The 22,214-nt window shown below is 32.2% G+C and overlaps 1 protein-coding gene and 1 long non-coding RNA gene across 2 annotated transcripts; one reads left to right on the forward strand and one right to left on the reverse strand.

The window, feature by feature from the left end:
* Positions 1-2,909: 2,909 nt before the first annotated feature.
* LOC145314569 (methylcrotonoyl-CoA carboxylase subunit alpha, mitochondrial-like) lies at positions 2,910-6,810 on the reverse strand. Its single transcript, XM_080154543.1, has 6 exons — positions 6,581-6,810; positions 6,223-6,353; positions 5,195-5,278; positions 4,180-4,251; positions 3,658-3,833; positions 2,910-3,057 (listed from the first exon to the last, which is right to left on the reverse strand). The coding sequence occupies exons 2-5, from the start codon at positions 6,307-6,309 to the stop codon at positions 3,690-3,692; spliced, it is 387 nt and encodes a 128-aa protein (XP_080010669.1). The 5' UTR covers positions 6,310-6,353; positions 6,581-6,810; the 3' UTR covers positions 2,910-3,057; positions 3,658-3,689.
* Positions 6,811-12,566: 5,756 nt separating this feature from the next.
* LOC145315294 (uncharacterized) lies at positions 12,567-19,615 on the forward strand. The gene is made up of 4 exons (XR_013878012.1): positions 12,567-12,663; positions 14,428-14,482; positions 17,750-17,795; positions 19,550-19,615. It is a non-coding gene; the product is annotated as an uncharacterized LOC145315294 (long non-coding RNA).
* The last annotated feature ends 2,599 nt before the right edge of the window (positions 19,616-22,214 follow it).

Here is a 22,214-nt window from a genome sequence, read left to right on the forward strand (position 1 = left end):
TATTTGCTAATTGTAATCCTGAGGCCTAATTCTTAAAACAGTTTTTAATTTATAGGTATTGAAGATAATTTTTTACCGAAAGTTTTAGGAAATGGTTTGTGCTTTTTTCAAATCTTAATAATTTATTACAATGATCTTTATGATAAATCTTTTTGGTATACCTATATTTTGAACTTCATTTCGGAGTTCATTTTATATTTTTAGAATCACATAAACCTGAAACATGTCGAAATTTCTGGAATAAATGTTTAAAGTTTGATTAAACCCAAAACCCCAATACTTTCATCACCAACAGATATTATAATTCAAAGAAACAAGATGTTTGAGTAAGAAAACAAGTTTAAAGTAGAGGTAAGGGGGTTGTGACCTTTAACATGAACTTCCCATCATTTTGGTAAGGGTGGTGTAAACTACCTGGCCCCATATTTAGATGGATATTTATTGCACTCGTAGCGTGCTTTAAAAAGATTCAAGACTAGAAAGAACATAATATAGGGGTATATATTGTTTTCTAAATCAAACCTGAGCTGGATCTTTAAATCATTTCAATGGTGCGCACCCCGATTTAGCGCACCATTGAAATGATTTAAAGATCCAGCTAAGGACCAATAATTCTAAAAAGTGATACATTGTATCCAAATTCTCATAATAAAGATAACAGGATGTATGTCCGTGTCTAGCTTAAGATCTCGCTAACTGCTGTAGCGATATTTTTCTCCTTTACAGTAAAGACTTTTATAGGTCAAAGGAAGGTTTATGATTATTTTTAGGAGGGTACCTCCATCCTTCCATGAGAAATCGCCTTATAAAAAAATACCTCCTAACCCCAAGAAATTGTTGTTTTTTCGACTTTTCAACCCACCCCTTTCCCTCATGTGTTCCTGGTGGCTTCTAGGAACCTAACCAATAGCTCTCAGTAACCTGACATGTGATTGTTTTTCATATTCCATTCCCTGATAAAACCTCAATACTTTGAGCTTTATAGTGAGTTTGTGGTAGTTTATAAAACTATTTCTAATTTAACATCAACTGTCTGCTATTTGGGACAGGGTAAACAAAACTATAAAGTAAAATATCAAATTTTGCAAAGAGACATTCATAACATCTTTCTTAATTTTATTTAATATTAGAAAAAGTCTACCGGAGACCCCATTTTTCGCCTGTCAAATCCTTAAAATAGTGATAGTGAATGATAAATTGATGTAAATTATGATAAACAAAATTACCCCACTTAGATAGAAGGACACTGTAAGATTGTAAGAGATTTCATGTAAGTTCTAAGAATAATTTACAGTCAAATGTCCCGTCTCTTGCTGGGAATATGTAACTTGTAAACAAACCAACATGGGTGGTTGTAAGAGAAGCCTCGCTATTTGGATATGTAAATGCTCTACTTTCTGAAAAAGTAATTAAACTAACAGCTAAATGTTTTATAAGAGTAGATTTTAACATTAGTACTTTGTCTTGAATTTTGCAAATATTATTTATATTACAAGGATGACAACATTCGTAGAGTAATAAAAAAAAGCCATAAAAGTAACATAAACTAGAATTATTACGCTTCACCTTTCGAATGCTCTAAACAAAATAAACTAAACAACAATTTTTAGGTATTCTTAAAAACATATACCTATCTACTCTAAAAGGTTTAACTTATATGCTAAAAAAAAATCTTATCTTTTGAGGTTATACTAACAAAACAATAATTTAAAGGTCTTATCTATAAATTTGTGTTTGTTATTGTTTTTGTTTGAAAATCCTCCATTATTTAAATCCTAATTAGCTCGGCAACCACATACTTGTTCATTCTTGTCTTCTGTCCTACTTATTTTAAGTACAAATACCAATGGAGCATGCAGAATTATAGTACAATTTTTATTAAATATTAGGTACGTACTAATATATATAAGTAGCAAGATGTATATCTGTGTGTTTGTAACAAAGGTTCTCGCTAACGTATGATGGGGGAGGGTACCTCCTAAGAGAAATCGCCCCTGGAAAAATCCCTCCCACCATATTTTTTTTACTTTTTCTTTTTAAAACAAAAATGTAAATTGGAGGGTCGATTCCTATTATATAAAGTAGCAATATACTAACCGGCGCGCCTCAAGCATTTTGGGGCTTTTTTATTTTCTAAGAAGCGGGCCTATAACTATCCCAAGACTTAAATCCCAAATAAATATGGCCTATAACCATCCCAAGACTTAAATCCCAAATAAATATGGCCTAAAACCATCCCAGGTTTTAAAAAGAACTTAAAAGATTCAATAGTAATATAAATTTATAATATAATTTGTATAATAAGCGTCAGACAAAAAAGCCTTACTACATTATATAATAGGATTCCTTACTGCATATTATTCTACTTTATTCTTTAATAAGAGGATCTCAAGTAGTAGAATTAATTATTTCCCAGGACGGAATTAATACCATAAAAAAACCTAGTTTTTACCACTTTTATGGTAAAATTTTACCAGCCTATACGATTTAAAAGGTGGTAAAATTTTACCGTAACCGTGGTAAAAACACTTTTTGTGGTACTCCGTGACGCTTTTTACCAGCGATTTTTACCACAATTATCGGTAAAATTTTACCAGATTTCCGGTAAAATATTACCATTTTAGGACGCAAATTTATACCAGATTTTGACCAATTTTTACCACTTTTTTGGTAAAATTTACCGCAAATTTCTGTAAGATTTTACCGAAAAAGTGGTAAAACTGTTCAACACCTGGTAATATTTTTGCCCTAAATTGGTAAAATTTTACCAGAAATAGGGTAAATATGGTAAAAATTTACCAAAAATTGTGGTAAAAACGGGTGGTAAAAATCACGAGAAAGTGGTAAAAAACGACCTTAATTATAGAAAAACATCGCTTGTAGGTATAAATCGCAAAAATAAAAAAAAATTGTTTTCATTTTTATCTTTATTGATTGAAACAACACTTAAACATATTTTTCTTGATTCTACTGCTCTGGCCGCGAAAACTGTTGCGCAACCTCCTGGATTTGCTGGGCACCGGCCCCATTCGACCTCGTATTGCACTGATATTCAACCTGGAATAAAATTGCTCATTAGTTAATTAGATAATTACAGGGATATAAAGGGATAAGACAATGGCTGATAAATTGATGTTCATCTCTAATGATGATACACATCGTTACCCCTTCTGTAGATTACAATAAGTGATTGAAATGTTAGGACACTCAACTTAATGAACCAACCAATAAAAAATCAATAAAAGTACCCAAGGTTGTTAGGCCAAAGAATAAGAAAATGTTATTTGAAAACTTTGGGGGCTAGTGTAATTTACAGCCCAATGTCCCATCCCTCCCTACTAAATATCTAATCTATAATACAAAGTAGAACGATGTCTGTCCGTCCGTCCGTCCGTCCGTCCGTCCGTCCGTCCGTCCCAAAGATAAAGCCTATACTCGCTGTTTACGCAAATGTGTCAGAACTTCCCCCCCCCCTTACTCTCACACCTAAATTTTTTTCTTTTGAAAGCAAAAATAAAAGTGTGTAGGTTCGACTCCCCCTCTCCCCCCTCATTCATTTCCTACAGGCATCTTGACACGTGGCAAAAAAATCAGCAAACTTATCTAACTAAACATCTTTGAAAACGCAGAACGAGAAAAAATAAAGGGAAAGCTTACCTGGAAAACATAAGCAGTAACAACATCCCTGGCTAACAAGAACATGCTGTGTCCATACTACTCGGCATCATAACAGGGAACCCGATCTTGTCTGCCTCCGCCTTCAAGGTGTCCAGGCTCTGGTCCTCTCCGTGGTAACCGTGGATTACAGGTACGTTAGCGGCTTCCATGATCATCTAAAAAACAGGTTAAATATTAGAAAAATTGTAACGACAGACTTCTTTTAAATACACAGTTGCTTTTCCTAGAGCCTACTTGTGTTTCGTCTTAAAAGAGGATGGTTGGAGGGTTTTTACCAATGAAAATATTCGAGGTCATTTTTCCAAGAAGCGGTGTCATACCCCCCCCCCCCCGCCAAAAAAACAGCATAAACATTCCCTGAAAATTATGGAAGACCAGAAGATTGAGATCGTACAGGACAAATGAACAGACATCCTGTTACTCCGGTATAGTATAGAGTGTTATTTTTTTCTACTTGAAATCAACCAAAATAAGTTCCTGAGTAGCTACTCTATCATTTACCTTAGATGTAGACTTGATACCCATATCTCTAATGGCAGTGGACGGTGGACCAACAAATATAACTCCTTTCTCCTGATAAAAAAAAAAATTTAAATTAAAAGGTAGGTATCATTCTTATTAATATAATATTACATTCTTGAAATTAACCAGAAAAAAACGTAAGCAGTACAGTGGCGTGCACAGGGTTTTTACGGGAAGGGATGTAATCTTAGAGGTTTTTAAAAAACGGGGGGGGGGGGGGGAATCTACATAATTTTAATTTTAAGGGGTGTGTTGTCAACCCCATTCCTCACACTAATGACCGTGGACAAGATAATGAACGAAATATACATATATAAATCCCCAAATATATTGAACAAAACAACACCTTAGATTAGTTCAGACACTGCTAGTTTGAATGAACCAATCAAGATTTAAAGTTGTGAGCTAACGTGTTTATAAAACTTTGGGTACCAGTATAACTTCCAGTCTAATATCCACTCCCTCCCTGCAGTCAAATGGAAAATATTACCTGTCCAGGGATATAAAATACACGTGGATATTATTAATGACATATCATGGAAATTTGTTGTCATGAATTTAGGTTCCTAACATGGACTTCATATATTGGTCAGATCGTTTACCCAGAAGGAGGTAAGGGGGTGTTGTAAGGGAGGAATAAGGGTGTATCTTTATTTTAGCCCGCTGTGAGTACCGCTTTATTAGAGTACATGAAAAACTGGTGTAACATCCAGGTAATAATATATCCATTTACCCAAGAATCTTAAGGGATAAGACAATGGTCGACAAATTGATGTACTGTACATGTACAACCCCATTGATGATACACAAAATTTCCCCTTACATAGATTACCTTTTGTGGTTGATACGTTTGGACACTCAACTTAATGTGCCAACCAATCAGGGATCACTTAATCCCCAAAGTTGTTAAGCCAACGAATAAGAATACGTTATTATAAAAGTTTGGGGACACGTGTAGTTAACAGCCCATTGTCCCCTCCCTCCCTGCATTTACCTGGCAAAGATTAGCAAACTCGACATTCTCGGAGAGAAATCCATAGCCAGGATGTACAGCATCGGAGCCGGTTTCTGCCGCAACCTAAGATAATACAGTGTATGGTCAATAGTAACTAAGCCCCTAGAGGCCTCTAGGGGCACTTGAGTTAGTGGTGAGTTGAAATAGATCCCAACATTTTTTTATTTTAGTTTCAATAGAAAAAGTAAAAAAAATCCATCTTAAGGCTTAAATATGATCAGAAAATAGAATAAAACCAACTCAGGACCTATGTGATGCCTACCTAAAATAGAGAACCCAATCGGATCAGTAGTTATTTAGAAAAAAAGTCTTACTGCTTTATATAATAGGATGATGCATATAAGAGTTATTCTAAATCTTAATAGGTAGATTCTTCCAAGTTTCAATTTAAATTATCAATCACACCATTAAGCAAAAAACAACACCCATTTTTTTTGCAATGTGAAAGGTGTGGGGAGGGGGGGGGGGGCTGGGAAAGAGCCGACCCACTACCTTGAATTTTAATTTTTCAAAGTTTTTAAAAAATAAAATTTTTGGGGTAATTTTTCTTAGGCCTATAAAAAAATCCATGTATAAATTAAAACCTTTCCGAGACATACAATAAGCTTCAATGTAGAGGAGAGACGTGTACGTACGCTAGATATTTCGCTACAAACGAAGACAAACAAACATCCTGTTACTTTTATTTAAGGATTATTTTAATCAATCAATTCTTGTAATGTCCATCTAAAACTAATACCTAACAGTATAATGTCAGAGATATAAAGGGATAAGACAAAACAATGGTCGATAAATTGATGTAAATCCTCAATGATGATTAACAAAATTACCCCTTGGATTAATATTAGTGGTTGAAACGTTCGAACACTCAACCTATTGAGCTAACCAATCAAAATTCACTAAAGTCCTGATGTCGAAAGTTGTAAACCAACGAAAATGTAAACGTAATTATAAAACTTTTGGCACTAGTTTAATAAACAGTATCTCCTCTCTCCGGTATAATATACCTTTAAAATAGTATCTCCCCTGAGATAGCTCTGTTGTGAGGCAGCTGGACTAATTCTAACAGCTTCGTCCGCCATGGCTACATGCATAGAGTTTCTGTCGCTGTCACTGTAAACTGCCACAGTTTTAATACCTATAATAAATTTTGACTAAAACACAATAAAATGTAGGTAACAAAGGAAGGGTTGGGGCGGAGGTGCCACTTTAGGAAACAAATAAAAATCGTCGGAAAAAGCCGTTTTTTAAGCAAACAAAAGCGCGTTTTGCTCTATCTGTGAGATATTATGAATAAGATAATGTTAAGATTTGATATTAAGATGAGAAAAATTTACGTTCACAGTCCCTTTAAAGACACAATACCTGTAATAATAATACCCTGGCCTTTCTCATTATAAGCCTAGGCAGAGCCATGCTGGTGAGTGATGCTAGCCCAAGCGTGGACCGTGGTGAACTGTACTTCTAACGCCAATACCTAATTACAGGGTTACGAAAGTTTAAATTGATGTTTTTTTTTTTAATGTTAATATTAACTGTAATATAGTTTTGTAATGACATATAAAATATATATTCGATAGAATATAAAAAAATATAGTGCATTCAATATTAAAAAAAAATATTTAAATATATATATAGTTGTTAACCATATAGAATCTATTTCCGGCCGGGTTCTTAAAAGATATTGCCGCGTTTTTTCGACATTTTTTACGCTATGAATAACAAGCGCGACATTCGCGAAATCTAAAAGAGTATACAATGATTTATTTAATTATTTCGCTTTTGATGGTACGGCCTTCATAGAAAAAAAAAGATTATCTTCAATCCATTTTTGCTGCATATTAATTAATGCATCTTTTTAGAGCTGTGTTAGACATTAGAAAAATTGCTAAAAAAATAATTTAAAATTCAGTATTTTTATGTTATATACTCTGTTTGAAATTCTATCGTCAACGTTCAATCAATTAATGTCTAAAAAACGCCGAAAAAATGTGGCATTCATCTTTTAAAAACCCATCTCGGTGGTATTTCCGGTTGGCAAAGACAACATAAATATAGAAATCATGAAACATTGTTGTTCCACAATTTTGCCACATTTTTAAACATCTTGCTTAAAAAAAATCTTCCAAACAAATTGTAAATTCTACAAATTTAAATATTTAGAGAAAATTGAGTAGTAATTTACTTCTTGATTCAAAATATTTGATTAAATTGAATCAAAACTAATAATTATTTTTGGCACTCTATATTCAAATAATCATAAGCTTATCAATAGCGCATGCGTGCACAGAGGTGCCATAAATTTCAAAACTTAAAAATATAAGTTTTGTAGCGAAATTACTCTATAATTCGAAATCTCTGTCTTTCTTTTAGAAACATTCAGGGGAATATACGAAAGCTTATATTTATATTAAAGATGAAAAATCGATAAATTCAAATGCACACGGCACATCTGCGTAAACACACAGACCTGGATTTTTTTTCTTTTAATTTTAATTCGTATGAAGCTAGCTCAAATAAGTAAATATTAAATTTGATATATTTTTGACGATGCGGGAGGATGTTTTAAAAGAAATGATGAAATAATTTTCAAGGTTTTAAAAAAAAGTTAGCTTCTTTTATGCGAAAAAATTCAATAAAAAGTAAAAAATTTTACCAAAAAGTTGGTCAAATTTTACCAAGTTTTTTTTTTTGTTAAAGTCCAAAAATCTGGACTTAGCCTAAAAATTTACCTTGTCAATTTTTACCAAAAAGTTGGTCAAATTTTACCAAGTTTTTTTTTTTGGCAAAGTCCAAAAATCTGGACTTAGCCTAAAAATTTACCTTGTCAATTTTTACCAAAAAGTTGGTCAAATTTTACCATGTTTTTTTTTTGGCAAAGTCCAAAAATCTGGACTTAGCCTAAAAAAATACCTTGTCAAATTTTACTAACTTTTTGGTAAAAATTGACCAAATTGCGTTTTTTTGTCTAAGTCCGAAAATTCGGACTTAACCTGAAAAATAGAGTTGTAAAATTGACCACATTTTTGGTAAAACTTCCAAAAGTGGTAAAATTAAAAAAAAAAAAAAAATTTAAATTTAGGCTTCATTGTATAGAAGTCATTATTTTAAAGTACTACAACTGATTATGAAGAGCTGTTTTTTATTTAAAACACAAAAAACGGGTTTTTTTGTTTCGTCAAATTTTACAAAAAAAATGGTAAAATTTGACTAATTTTTTGGCTAAAATTTTTGCTGGTAAAATTTACCACGAAACTGGTATATTTTACCAGGTTGACCAGCTTTACCACTTTTCTGGTAAAACGACTGTTTTTTTCTGGTATTTCGTAGAACCTGGGTTACAATTGCCCTATCCCTGGATTTTGATAGTGGGTCAGTTAATTGATTATTGATCATGATTTGACAGCAATTTTAATACAATCATTCAACGAATTAAAAAACTAGTGTTTATGGAAAACCTAATAATATTTTTTCTCGTATTCATTCGAATCCGGTGGACAGGAACCGGTTCTCATTAATACGAAAAAATTATGTCCAGCATCGTATTATAAACCGCTATATTCGATGAAAGAAATAACTATTAATTAATTAAATAGCATGTTAAATTTACGAGTGTTGATATGTATATCCTTTTCATAAAAATAAAGAGATGGCTGTTGTTTGTAGCTAATCGCTGAACCTATTTGGATCTTCGTTACAGTGAAGCTTCTTAAAGGTACAAGGAACGTTTATTGACTATTTTGTGGGAGAGTACTTCCCTCCCTCCCACCCTTACCTTAAGAATTACCTCTAGCATTAAGGTTTCAGGCATGAAGAAAAAAACTACCCTCCACCCCTCCCCCTATTATTTTAAATTTATTTTAAAAATAAGGGTGGTGTTCGCTAGGTACTTTGAGGGAAAGGACCAAACTAGTTTGCGCACGAATCCAACACAATTTACATCTAACAAATATGCTGAAATGTGGGGCAACCTTAATACAAAAAAGCATTTCCCCCTTTAATTAAGGAAATGAATGAATTTTAAATTTGATAGCTTTCTTTTGCACATATTTATATTTTGGCATAATTGGATAAATATATATCATATTTATTTAGGATAATATTATTTATTTTTGACATTTTTATTAAAAGCGCGGCTTTTCTACATTTAGATTGTGTTAAACATAATAGCGTTTTAATATTTACTTTCGTAACATAGCACCTTATAGGGAGATTCTTCGTGTTTTTCACAGTAGCTTTTCTCCTATTTCTAGCCCCTGCGGGGGGCTCCAACCCTGCGGGGCCAATTACCTAACCTAACCTAAAATAATCTATAAAAAGCCATTTTAAAAATACGTCGAATCGCCACTTACGGGGCGATGTTACGAAAGGGACTATTCCCATTTCTCTTACTTTCTTTTTTAAAAGATGATTCCTAGAACAACGTTATAAGGGTGACATGTCTATTATAAGGTTTATATTTTAAGAATTAAGCAATATGTAACAAAAATAGTATCGAATTTCTATTACTAAGTATTGTGTTTAAACCAGCTCCACGGAGCCGTATTTGGAAATACGGCTCTGGCTACGGCTCCTACCTTAAAATTAATATATAAATTTTTGTTCATTATTGAATTTGATAAAATAAAATAAATAATATAAAATATTTTGCTTTTATTTGATTAAAGCTATATAAAAGTAGAAGAATGTGTGTCTATTTGTTAAGTAACAATAGTTTTTTTCGGTTTATTATATAGAAATAGACCGTTGCCAAATTATAATATTACTTTTAAAAATCATTTTTAGCTAATCTGGAGCCGGAGCCGTTTTTAACGAAAAATACGGCTCCGGCTCCACCAAATATATTGCGGCTCCGGCTCCGAAACGCTGGTTTATACCCTTTAAAGGTTAATCATAATGTCATCCTTGTCAATTGAAAATTAATATTTGGATTTACTTCCGCAAAAGAGTATGCTAAGTATTTTGAAAAACAAATGTATATGAACTTGCTTCGCCTTATCAAGAAGGGTTGGAGGGTACTACCTAACCGAAAACATATTTATTGCAACAAAAAAAGGCATAAATATATTTTAAGATGGATAATTTAATCCTGATTCAAATACTTAACTATGCTCTTCAAAATAGAATCGAACCTGCCATGGATCAATACTAAGCTTTCAATATCTTTTTAAAAGCGAAGCTTTTCTATAATTAGGGTCGGTCCGTCCGTACGTCCGTCCGTAACGGATATCTTTTTTCGTTATTTTAGGCATGTTAGAATTGTCCTATTGATTTCAAACTTTGCATGGTGATTCCTGTAGTAGTTAGGTACGATTTAGAAAGCGTAGCAACTCTATAATTATTACCAGAATGTCCGTACGTCCATTTTAAACATGTTGATTTTTTAACTTTTTTAACAACAAATTTTCATGTGATATAATAATCCGATTGATCTTATTTTTGGTATACTGATTCCTGGAACAACAAAGTACAACATTATAAGCGAAGCAACTCCATAATCAAGTCCTAAAAATGTAAGTATGTACATAAACATTATTCTGTATCAAGCAGTTTTTCAACAATTTTACTTACAATTTTGCTTCGACTCTTATACATTTATATTCTGATCATTCAGTTCTGACACTATACAAGTGTTAATGTCCGTTTGTCCTACCGTTTCAGTGTTTCGCTTTTATGGATGTTGTCATCCTTGTTTTTAATTTGATCATACACCATTTCTGTAATTATAAACACCTTGACTAAAGAATAGTAGTTAATATAGTTTTTCGTATTACAATAAAATTAAACATATTAATATCTCTATAATAAAGGGAGAGGTAGGTTTCGGGTAAAATCCGTAATGGTTATGTGTTATAAGTTAAAAACAGTAGTAGAACGATAAAAATTATGTTAACTGTTTTAAAAACTTTTTGTCTATAGTTCTTTTCAATAAGAAATACACATATTTAGAGAATATTATCGTTCTACTACTATTTTTAAGCCTTAAAACACACCTTTTTGGATTTTAACCGAAACCTACCTCTTCCTTAGTTTGGTGTAAACTCGACTTCTACTAGTGAATGGACAAAACAAAATCGATCCATCCAAGCGTATTCATGGTACTACTATTAAAACATTTATGTATTTATAATACAAACACGTATACACACAATTATACATATTAAAAATTGGTTCTAAAGTCTTCAGGTTCTATAGAAATAACAACACAGACAGAACCAAAATTAATTGCAATAAAACGGAACTATTTTTCATGAAACCCCACTACAAACATACACATTAAAAGTGTGTTTTGATTTTTAGGTTTTTGACACTCCTCTTTTGAAAATGGTTCAGGTATCTTTTTTATAGGTCAAATCGACAGTTATTTTTCTTTGTTACCTATAAATTTAAATCTATAGAAATAGATTTATAACCTGAATCCCCCTGTTGGGGACCTTTTTGTCTGCTAGCAAATTTCTTTCTGCTCTTTTGTAGCAACTTGGCTGTGTTAATTTTCCTGACGCTATTGGGTGATTTTCAAAGACTCAATTGAAAGCTGGAACAGGGTCCTCGGGATGAGGACATACAATTATTTAACCCCTTCCCCCTCTAGTGTTTTAATCTAATCTTATTTTAATCTAATTCATTCTTAACCTGGTTATAGTTTGGAAGTGGTGTAATTGGTGTATATTTGTAAAGTAGAGTATGAATAGATAGATATCAATATTTCATTCGGAAAACTCGTACAATACTACCAAAATACTGCCGTAGGCACCTCAAAAATTTTAATTTTTGATTGATGGAAAGATAGGTCTACAATTTTCAGGAAAGTATAGTATTGGTCAAAGTCACTTATCCTGTTATATAAAGTAGTAAGAGTTTTTTTTGTCTGAAGCTTAAGATCTAAATACTCACTGAACTTCTCTATTTTAGGCAAGCTTCACATAGGTCCCGTGATGGTAATAAGCTATTTCATTCTCAGATTTGAGTCTTGGGATGGTTTAAAGCTAATTTTCTAGCCCTTTTAAATACAGATTCCCTAGATACTAGGGGCTAAACCACTTGTGTTATGAAAAGTAGGGAAAGCTTCAACCCTTTGTTGGCTTTTGTGTAAACACCATCTATACTTTGATTAACCATTTCTAAACTGTGTAGTGTGTTACAGGGATATAAGGGGGTAGGACAATACTAATCATATATATTGAAATTCCACTAATACACTCAATATGATTTATGTAGACTTTTAATAATGGGGACTTTGGGTAGGGGTACTATTAATTATTCATTGTCTTATCCCTGAAAACCCTGATATCATGTGTAGTATTTTGTATTTCATATTGGTTTACTTTAGTTTTAAGTAGAGTATTGTAGCGTGAAATAGGAAAGCAAAAAGACACCAAGCTTCATATTATTGTGATTTATTTATTTGTCTTTCGTCATATTTTTATATGTGTCAACGTTTTTAAAAGGTAAGTAAGATTTTAAGTTAGTTTGTATTAAATCTCGCAAGCGGCCGAACACATTTTTAGACAATCCGCGGAAATCTGCGGCAGCAGAAAATTCAACCGACGCAACTTTAATTTAGTTTAGCCTATGAAGCCGCTTTATAATCGATTAACGATTCGCATAGAAGGATAATTGTACTCACAATATTGTTTTGTTTTATGATTTAATTTTCGTGATTATACTTTATCTTCATATCATACAAAAAGTGTTATTATATAAAAGGTTTTTTTGTCTGTCTGTCTGTGTATATGCTGAAAGACTCTCCCCTTTAAATATTCATTTTTTTCATTCATGGTAAAATTTTCAGGTATTAAGTAGAACTTCCCCTGAAAGTGTCTCTAGAGGCCTCTACTAGTAAATTACCTAATTTCAATACTTTTGACACTTAGAATGCTTAGAATAGATTAGAGCTAACTATTGGTTCTAGACGCTTTGATTTAAGTTCACATTTACAGGATATATGTAGAACTTCCTCAATTTAATATTGCTGTACTGCTGTTATCTGTTCTTTTTTTGCTACAAATATTCTTTCACTACTTAGATTTCTTGGTATTGCAAAATTATATAAAGTTCAATTTTAGTTCAAGTCTAGTTTTCTTATTTGTTGTAAATCTATTGGTTTATTATTGACTTCCTTAAAAAAAAATCATAAATGTAATATATATGTTTGTTAATCAGAAGTAATATCAATTTACGTTTCATATAAGAAATATTAAACCCAGAATCGGACATTAAGCTCCTTTGCTTATTATGTAACTTCTATCCAAAGTTCCTTTTGAATCAATGGACGAATAGTAAGGTTTATGACAATGGATGTAGAATATACTGGATATTATGACAGGAGAAAATTGTCCTTAATTTAGGTTCCAATATCTCCTCGCATTCTTTGGTAGGGCCGTTTATCCAGTAGGATGGGAGAAGATCGTTATTTTAGCCCGCTACAGAGTTCACTGTATTAAAGAACATGAAAATCTGGTGTAAGATCCAATAAATCCATTTTTGTAACCAACTAAACAAGATCTGATATTTATTCCAACGAATGGGATAACGTAATTGTAAAAGTTTGGGTACCAATATAATCTAAAATCAAATATCCCTTCCCTTTCTGTAAATATTCCTTTCTTGGTGTGTTATGAATTTATAAAGAATAAAACGTGCTTATAAATTTCCAAAATCATATATAATATATAAAATCTATTTTATGTATTATACTAACCTAAAGAAAGGTATGAGTCAAGTCATGAAATTAGATCTAGAGATAAAGTATACCTAAGGACTTGAGTCAGTCTTTAAAACAAATTTTTCTATTTCTTTTTTTATATAATTTACAAAAGAAAATAAATAAATAAGAAATAGTTAATACAAATTTTAGCTTAAATCTATATAAAAAATAAAGATGCCTAGGGTAATCTACCACAATTATATCGCTACGATAAGAATAAGTTAGCTAAGGCATAATCTTAAACATAAGAATTTTGGGGATGGCTAATTTATCATGTTATCAAACCATCCCTTATCAATTAGGTACTAAATATTAATGGAAATTCCAACTTGTGACTGATATTAAGCAATAAATTTATGTAATGTTTTTTTTTGCAATAGCGGTAATGAAAAAAGGATACTTTAAGGTGGAAAAACAGAAAATTAAACCACAAAAATATTAAACGATTCGAATTTATTTTCACACAAAAAAAAACATATAAATAAAAAAGGTGAATATTTTATAGAATGGATCCTCTGGTTGGTTTGAATTATGGAAATACATACTCAGTCTAACTTTAGGTGAGCTCATGACAGTTATTTCTTATTGCTGCGAAGCTACTCTATACATTCTTTGTTTGCCGCACGTCTCATACTCAGTTTAACTTTAGATGAGCTCATGACAGTTATAACTTATTGAAGCGAAGCTACTCTATACTTGCTTTATGCGCAGTACGTCTGTTTGTAATATAACAACATAAAATGATAGAAATACTTTAGTCTAACTTTAGATGAGCTCATGACAGTCATTTCTTATTGCAGCGAAGCTACTCCATACCTTCTTTGAATGCTGTATGTCTGTTTGTAATATTACAACATAAAAAAAATGATCGAAATACTTTATTATTTATTTAATTTAGTAGCAATTAATATTTATTCATTTAGTTATTAAAGCTTATATTTTTGCTTTGTCTGTCGGTATGTCATTCTGATATAAATATACAAAACTAAAGTGATTTAATTGTGAAAGTCATCTTTTGTTTTATTATTGCTCAATTCTGAAACATTTGGAAAGAAATTTTGGGAATAGTACCTTTCGTAACATCGCCACATAAGGGGCGATTCGTCGTATTTTAAAATTGGCTTTTTATAGGTTATTTTAGGTTAGGTTAGGTTATATTGGGTTAGGTGATTGCCCCACAGGGTTAGGTTATTTGCCCCGCAGGGGCTAGAAATAAGAGAAAAGCTACTGTGAAAAATACGAAGATTCGCCCCATAAGGTGCGATGTTACGAAAGGGACTATACCCGAAATTTGTACAATATTTAGTTATATAAGAGGACATAGGAGAGATGTAAAGGGTGAAAAACAGCATAAGAAGTTTACTGATTTTCTATCTTTCAGTGGCGTGCGAAGCACTTTGTCTAGGGGGGGGCATTTTGAAGAATTTGTAAAATTTTGCCCCCCCCTAAATCAAAGTGCCCCGGGGGGGCACTTTGCTTTAGGGGGGGGCATTTTGATTATATATACTAATTTTAAATAAGGGCGTTTTAAGGGGTGGGATTATTTGATTATGGGCCTTCTAGTTCTTATCCCTTCTTCCCCATCCCTTCCCCCATCCCTTTTTCCCATTTATATCCCAAATCTTCCCCCCCCCCCATCTCTTCTCCCCCATCCCTTCTCCCCACCCTGCAATGACCGAAGGGAAGGGAGCTAGAAAGCATCTTTGAAAAAAAAGTACAGAAGATAATTTAACCTCCCCCCCCCCCCCACCACAAAACATTTTTTATGGCTGGAAGGGGATGTTATAAAATCTCAGCAGGAAGGATGAATAACCTCATTAAAAAAATTTTGGGGGGGGGGAGATAAAAACACTCATTTTGGAAATAATTTACCAAAAATTAACCTAATATGTTAAACTGATTTTAAATATTTATTTATTGTATGACAACAAGGATGACAACATCTTTAAGTAGCAAAGCACAAAAAATCATGAATAAGAATACAGACAAGTAAATTTAAAGAGCATCTGTTGAAATAAATATATATTTTAGGTAGAAAAATTCACAAATCCTTTTTCCTGTATGTTGTGTGATGACAGTCAAAGTAAATTACATACTGGATGCTCGAATCAGCGAGAAATTTTATTTTTTTAAATATTATAATCCACAAAAAAATTACTTGTCCTTTCATCTACAGATATAAAAATCTTTTAGAAATATAGGGTATAGTCTCTTTTGTGGCAACGCCTCTTAAGGGGCATTTCGTCGTATTTTCATAGTAGCTTTTAAAAGGTTATTCTAGGTTAAGTTAGGTCAGGTGATTTCCCTGCAGGGTTAGGCAATTGGCCCCGCAGGAGCTATAAATAGGTGAAAAGCTACTGTGAAAATACGACGAAATGCACCTTAAGAGGCAATGTCACAAAAGGGACTATACCTGAAATTTAAAAGATACAAAAATAGCCAAAAACGTCCTGAAAAGCAGTCCAACCTCCATGAATTTTTAATAGTTAATTATACTCCATAATGATTAGAATGTTAACATTAAGTTTTAGCCTTCTATTTTTAATTGCAGTTGAAAAAATCACATTTCCCCCTTAGCATTACGTACTGACAGCCATAGTGAATTATAGAGAAGCTAAAAAGTTATATCAACATATCCTACCCTCTTTAAATGGCACTTTAAAACTCTGTTAATTTTTGATTAAGTGGTGTTTCCAAGGATTTATAAGGGCGGTGCGTGAAGCGCACCTAAAATATTTACTCCCCCTTTGAACTAAAATCAATTAAAGACAACAAGAGTGGCGTATTTGATCAGGTTAGGAATATAGAGTGTAGTTAGTTTTAATGGTTTTTATTGAAAATTGCCATAAAAAAAACATGTCTTTTTGTAAGGGTATGTACACAAAAAAAAAATGATAAACTTACCCTGAAAATAAAATGACATCATATATAGTTATTCATTTAGACAGACATACAGTGTTGAGAAAAAGGCTTAGATAAATATCAACGCTGTTTCTTTTTTATATAAAATAACTTTTTGATTAAATATTTGTTGTTTACACATGTTTTTAAAGAAATAAAAACACAATATACAATGCAATGTGATAAAAAGCAGAAACCATTTGGAAGGGCGCGAAGCGCAAATTTTTTTCTTAAAATATGCAGGGAGGGAGGGGTTTTTGGGCTATTTATTACACTAGTCCCCAATATTTCATATAAAATTTTCTTATTCGTTGGCTCAACAACTTTGGGGACTTTAATGGAATTTTGATTGGTTGGTTAATTAAGTCGAGTTTCCATACATTTTATCCACTAATTGTAATCTAAATAAGGGTTTGTGATTTTGTGTATCATCATTGGGGATGTACAAAATTTTTTTGGTAAAAAGTTTATATTATACAAAATAAAATACTTCCTATTACCTGGTTTGTTATGTTCAGTGAAAAAAGATTATAACCTAATTTCTACACTAATAAAAAAATTTGGTAAGGTTAAATGAATAGTAACTGTCTGTTTGGCGCGAAGCGCCAAAAAATTTTTTTTGGAGTATTTCTTGATCTTTTTTTTGAAACTGGGATAGTTTTGCTTTTTGTAGGGTAGGGGGCAAAAAGGGGCATTTTTATTGACCAGGGGGGGGGCAAAATGGGGCATTTTTCAACATTTAGGGGGGGGCAGGGGGGGCGGTGGCTAGGGGGGGGCAGGGGGGGGCGTTTTGGTCGCTAGGGGGGGGGGCGATTGCCCCAAATGCCCCCTTCGGTTCGCACGCCACTGCTATCTTTCAAAATTCTTATTTTAAAAATTTCATGAATTATCACAAACAAACAGTATTTTTTTTTTACAAATTTCAGGAGTATCTTCTAGAAGAGTTTAGGATATGCCCTCACCATTACCAAGGTTAGTTAAAGTGTAAACGCATCTATTAGATGTTTGGAAGCCTGCTGCTATGTCAGGCGTGTTTATATTGAAAGTCAGAATTAATCGAACCCTATGGTTAATTAGGAATCCTATTATATAAAGAAGTAATGCATTTTTTTGTCTGAAGCTGAAATTCTCGGTAAATTCTGGTCTGAATTTTTTGATAGTTTTATACTAATACCGAATTCTCCTAGAGACTAGTGGCGAAGCAACAATTGTACGTACTTTATAAAGCACTTTCAAAGGGTTGTTTGACTTGTGTACTTCAAAGTTATACCATTAATTATACTATGTAGTAGAATTTGAATCATTTAATTAGGAAGGTTTGATGAAAAAGTTTTTTTGTAAAGTTCCATTTTTAATTCTGTATTTAAAAAAAGACAAATAATTTCTAGATTAACAGAAATTTTTGTCTCAGAGAAATAATTTATTTGGGATGTATTTTTTCAAATGATCATAATGTATTATTTTACTTTATTTTAAAGCATAGAATGTTTAGTTAAGCTCATCATTCTAACTATTAGCTTTGTTTGTGTCTTAATTGTTTACCTTATTTAAAGAAATAATCAACATAACATGAAAATGATTCATTTTTAAAAATTCTAACCCATTTCAAAGTTCATATGTTTTTTATAAAATACTCTATTTTACCTCTACACCATTCTTTTAAAAGTAGAATCAATCAATGGTATGAATAGAAAATTTCGCTCTTTCTTTTCAAATTTGGTTTTCCAAGAAATATTCTCCAAAGAATGGAATTTGGACAAAATTTTATAAGAAAGGTGTTATGTATCTTGATGTAAAATGATTTAGATATATGTAAGGGACTTGATTAAGGGTTTTTAACTGCTCTCTCAGGAGCGTGACAAAAATTAATTTGATATTGTAATAGAAAGAACCACATACTATAAATATTCTCACTACTTTAAGGTGTTTTAATTAACTAGCGGCTACGCCCCTAGCATCTAGTGGTTCTGCCTAAAATCTTCCCAAGACTCAAAATAGAATAGCCTAAAACCAATCCAAGACTTAAAATAAAATAGCCTAAAACCATCACAAGACAAATATTAAGCTTACCTGAAATAGAAAGCACAATCGGTTCAGTAGTTAGAAGATCTTAAGCTTCAGAACATAAAGCCTTACTACTTTATATAATAGGATGTAATGATTATATTCAAATCATTTTATGTTTGATTTCGTAATTTGAAAATAGTATTTGTAGTTGTAATGATTATGATATATCTTTTGTTGATATAACAATAGTAAAAATATATTAGTGTATCTTTGATTTCAACAAAACATTCGATATTCGTCATGTAAATTTGAAACAATAAAATATTCTTAAAAATGAATTTATGATTTAGAAACAATTTTAATAAACAACAATTTTTAAGGCAGTTTATGATACCTTAAAGAAGTATTATAGTGTAAGGAACATAGAATATACGTGGATATTAGAAAAGGGAAAACATTGTCGTCAATTTAGGTTGATAACATAGACATTGCTTATTGGCTAGTTCGATCATACAGTATGATGGGAGGGGATTGGATAAAGGTGGTGGATGTGGGGATCGTTATTTTAGTCAGCTACAAGTTTCACGTACATGATAATTTGGTATAAAATTCAAGTATTAATAAATCCATTAAAAGCCAATCTGTTGCAGGCCTCAAAAGCCTTCACATCCCTAACAAGTTGTTATTATTATAATAAAAACATAGTCATCATTTTTTAGTGTACGATCAGTACGAGGGTATTATAGTCCATCCTTTGCCAGCTATACCAGCCCAGCTATCTCCAGGGAAGTGTTCATACATTTTCAAATTCAAAATGTTGATATTGCAACTCTAAGGAATTCATAAGTATACTCTATTTAAAAGTCTGGGTTATAATTATTGCTTGGAAGCTCATACCTAATTGAAAGCAAAGTAAAGTGAACATACAAGAATTAAACTGTTAATTTTTCATGGATCCAGAAAAAGAGAAGAAAAGATGTTTTTTTTTATTTTTTGTATGAGCATTTGTTTTATATCAGATCTCAAAGCGCAGCCTTTCCAAAACACTCATCATGGTAAGTCATATTTTCATTAAACCAATATAGTTAATTTAATTTTTAGCTTAATAAAAAGTAATTTTAAAGTTACGTGGATCAATTTATCATTTCTTTGTGATCATTATTCATATTTTGACCTCAAAATTAGATCTTATGATTTAAAGTCCTCAATATGATTCATAAAAATTTCACTAAAAGTGAATTTTTATATTTTTTATGAATTTGATGTTAAAATGTGTTAAGAATTTGGAAGAGAATCCACGTGGGAAACATTCAATGTAGGTTTTATTTATGTACAGTTTATTTTTCAGCATTTATGTACAGATTTTGTTTATACGTATGTTCACTTTTTTTCATAGTATTTATGTATAGATTTTCTTAATGCTTATGTACAGATTCATGTACAGTTACCTATCAATTACCTTATCCATGAAACTTGAATAACCTAGAATTATTTAGGGTAGCCGAATTTCTCCTTTTCTGGCCAAACACCCAGGGTATTGTGTTAAGTAACACCCAAAAGACAACCAACTCTTTGAATGTACAATCTTTGTCTGGAAGTTCTAACTGTCCATGGTAATGAGATGTGCCTGTGATATGACTAGGCATTCTCCCTGCTCTGTCTATTGCAGTAGGAACCATCTTTACGTCTTTAGTTGAGGGGCGCTGGGGCTCAGTGCAGTGGTAACACACTGAGATACTGTGGTGAGAGTTCGAGTTCAATTCTACGTGTGTTGACTCGAATTTCTCATTCACAATAATAATCACGCAACTTCCCCTGGTTGTGTTACAATTGAGTAAGTTTGGATACTCAATAGTCACGTACATGATATCAGTATTACCCTTATCCCAAGCTCCTCTGTGGAGAGCGTTATTCATTACGGTGACTTAATTTGGTACACCTGCCATACTCGGCGAGGGTGAGGTAATAATGAGTAGCTCTCATGAGACAGCGGGTCTGAACGTGGAGCTTGATAGCCCTAGTGGCTAGACAAAAGTGTCTCAGCCTACTCCATGACTACGTAGGCCCAAACCCTAAGAAACTATGGCTAATCAATCAATCAAAAAACGTCTTTAGTTAGGACGCTGTGTTGAGCCGAGATTCAAACTCATCACCTCCCCAACGACGAGAGGATGCGCAACGTGTTAAGCCACGGTCGCGTGTATTTATTATGTACAGTTTAAAACAACTTATTTACAAACATTTTGTATGCAGTAATGTGAACAACACTTTAGTTATTAGTTAATAATATAATCATAATTGGTTTTCGAAAGCAGTGAATAAGTGTTTTAAAATTATGTACAGTTTCTTTCATTATTATTTCGTTTATTAGTAGCAAAGCTACTCTATAATTCACTTTGTCCGTCCGTTCGTCAGTCCGTAACGCTATGGGGGAAATGGGATTTACTCAGCTCCTATAAAAGATAGAATGCTGAAATTTTTGACAACATTCTCATCATTAAGGAGCACAATTAAGTATAAAACACCAATGACGGTAGGACCGCTTTTTAGCAGGTTTTAGGCTATTTTTGTATTTTTCACATTTTTCTCCATATCTTCAGTGTTTATGGTCCGATTTCCAAAATTTTTTAGTTATAGATATTAAATTTAAATTTCCTGTCCTTTAAAGAAAACAAATATGACGGTCAGACTGCCTTTCAGCAGGTTTTAGGCTATTTTTGTATTTTTCACATTTTTCTCCATATCTTTGGTGTTTATGGTACGATTTCCAAAATTTTTTCAGTTATACATATCAAAATTAAATTTCCTGTTGTTTAAAGAAAACAACCATGACGGTCAGAATTCCTTTTTGCCGGTTTTTGGCTATTTCTTAATTTTTCCATATCTTTGATGTACTATATAGTCCAAATTTCCGAATTTTTTTAAGTTAAGGATTTAAAAATTAAATTTCCTGTTGTTTTAAGAAAACAAGCATGGCGGTCAGACTGCCTTTTAGCAGGTTTTTGCTATTTTTATATGTTTTACATATTTTCCCATATCTTTGGTGTTTTTGGTCTAATTTTAAAACTTTTTTGGGATATCAGTATCAAAATAATTTTTCCCATTGTTATCCTTTATGTAATTTACTTTTACCGTCATCCATGATTTTATTTTTTGTGCTCCGCTACTTATGGATGTTGTCATCCTTGTTTAATTATATTTAATGTAGTAATACATATGTAAATAATACCGTAGGTTGTATCATACAAAATATTTAGAAATTTTTCTAGGAAATAATATTAGCAATGATCAATGACATTATTCAAGAATTTAATAATAAATTTAGAATATAAGGGTTTATTATGACATGAAAAAATTGCCGTAGATTTAACTTGCTAACATGGA

Source organism: Acartia tonsa, chromosome 3, assembly GCF_053477335.1.
Source record: "Acartia tonsa isolate MP-2025a chromosome 3, ASM5347733v1, whole genome shotgun sequence".
NCBI classification, from domain to species: Eukaryota; Metazoa; Arthropoda; class Copepoda; order Calanoida; family Acartiidae; genus Acartia; species Acartia tonsa.

What these genes read in the sequence shown, in the direction of transcription:
- LOC145314569 (XM_080154543.1), bottom strand. Translation starts at nt 6,309, where the DNA reads ATGCATGTAGCCATGGCGGACGAAGCTGTTAGAATTAGTCCAGCTGCC. An exon ending in GGGGAGATACTATTTTAAAG is followed by an intron (nt 5,279 to 6,222) that starts GTATATTATACC and finishes GTATTATCTTAG; the next exon opens with GTTGCGGCAGAAACCGGCTC. An exon ending in AGTTTGCTAATCTTTGCCAG is followed by an intron (nt 4,252 to 5,194) that starts GTAAATGCAGGG and finishes TTTTTTTATCAG; the next exon opens with GAGAAAGGAGTTATATTTGT.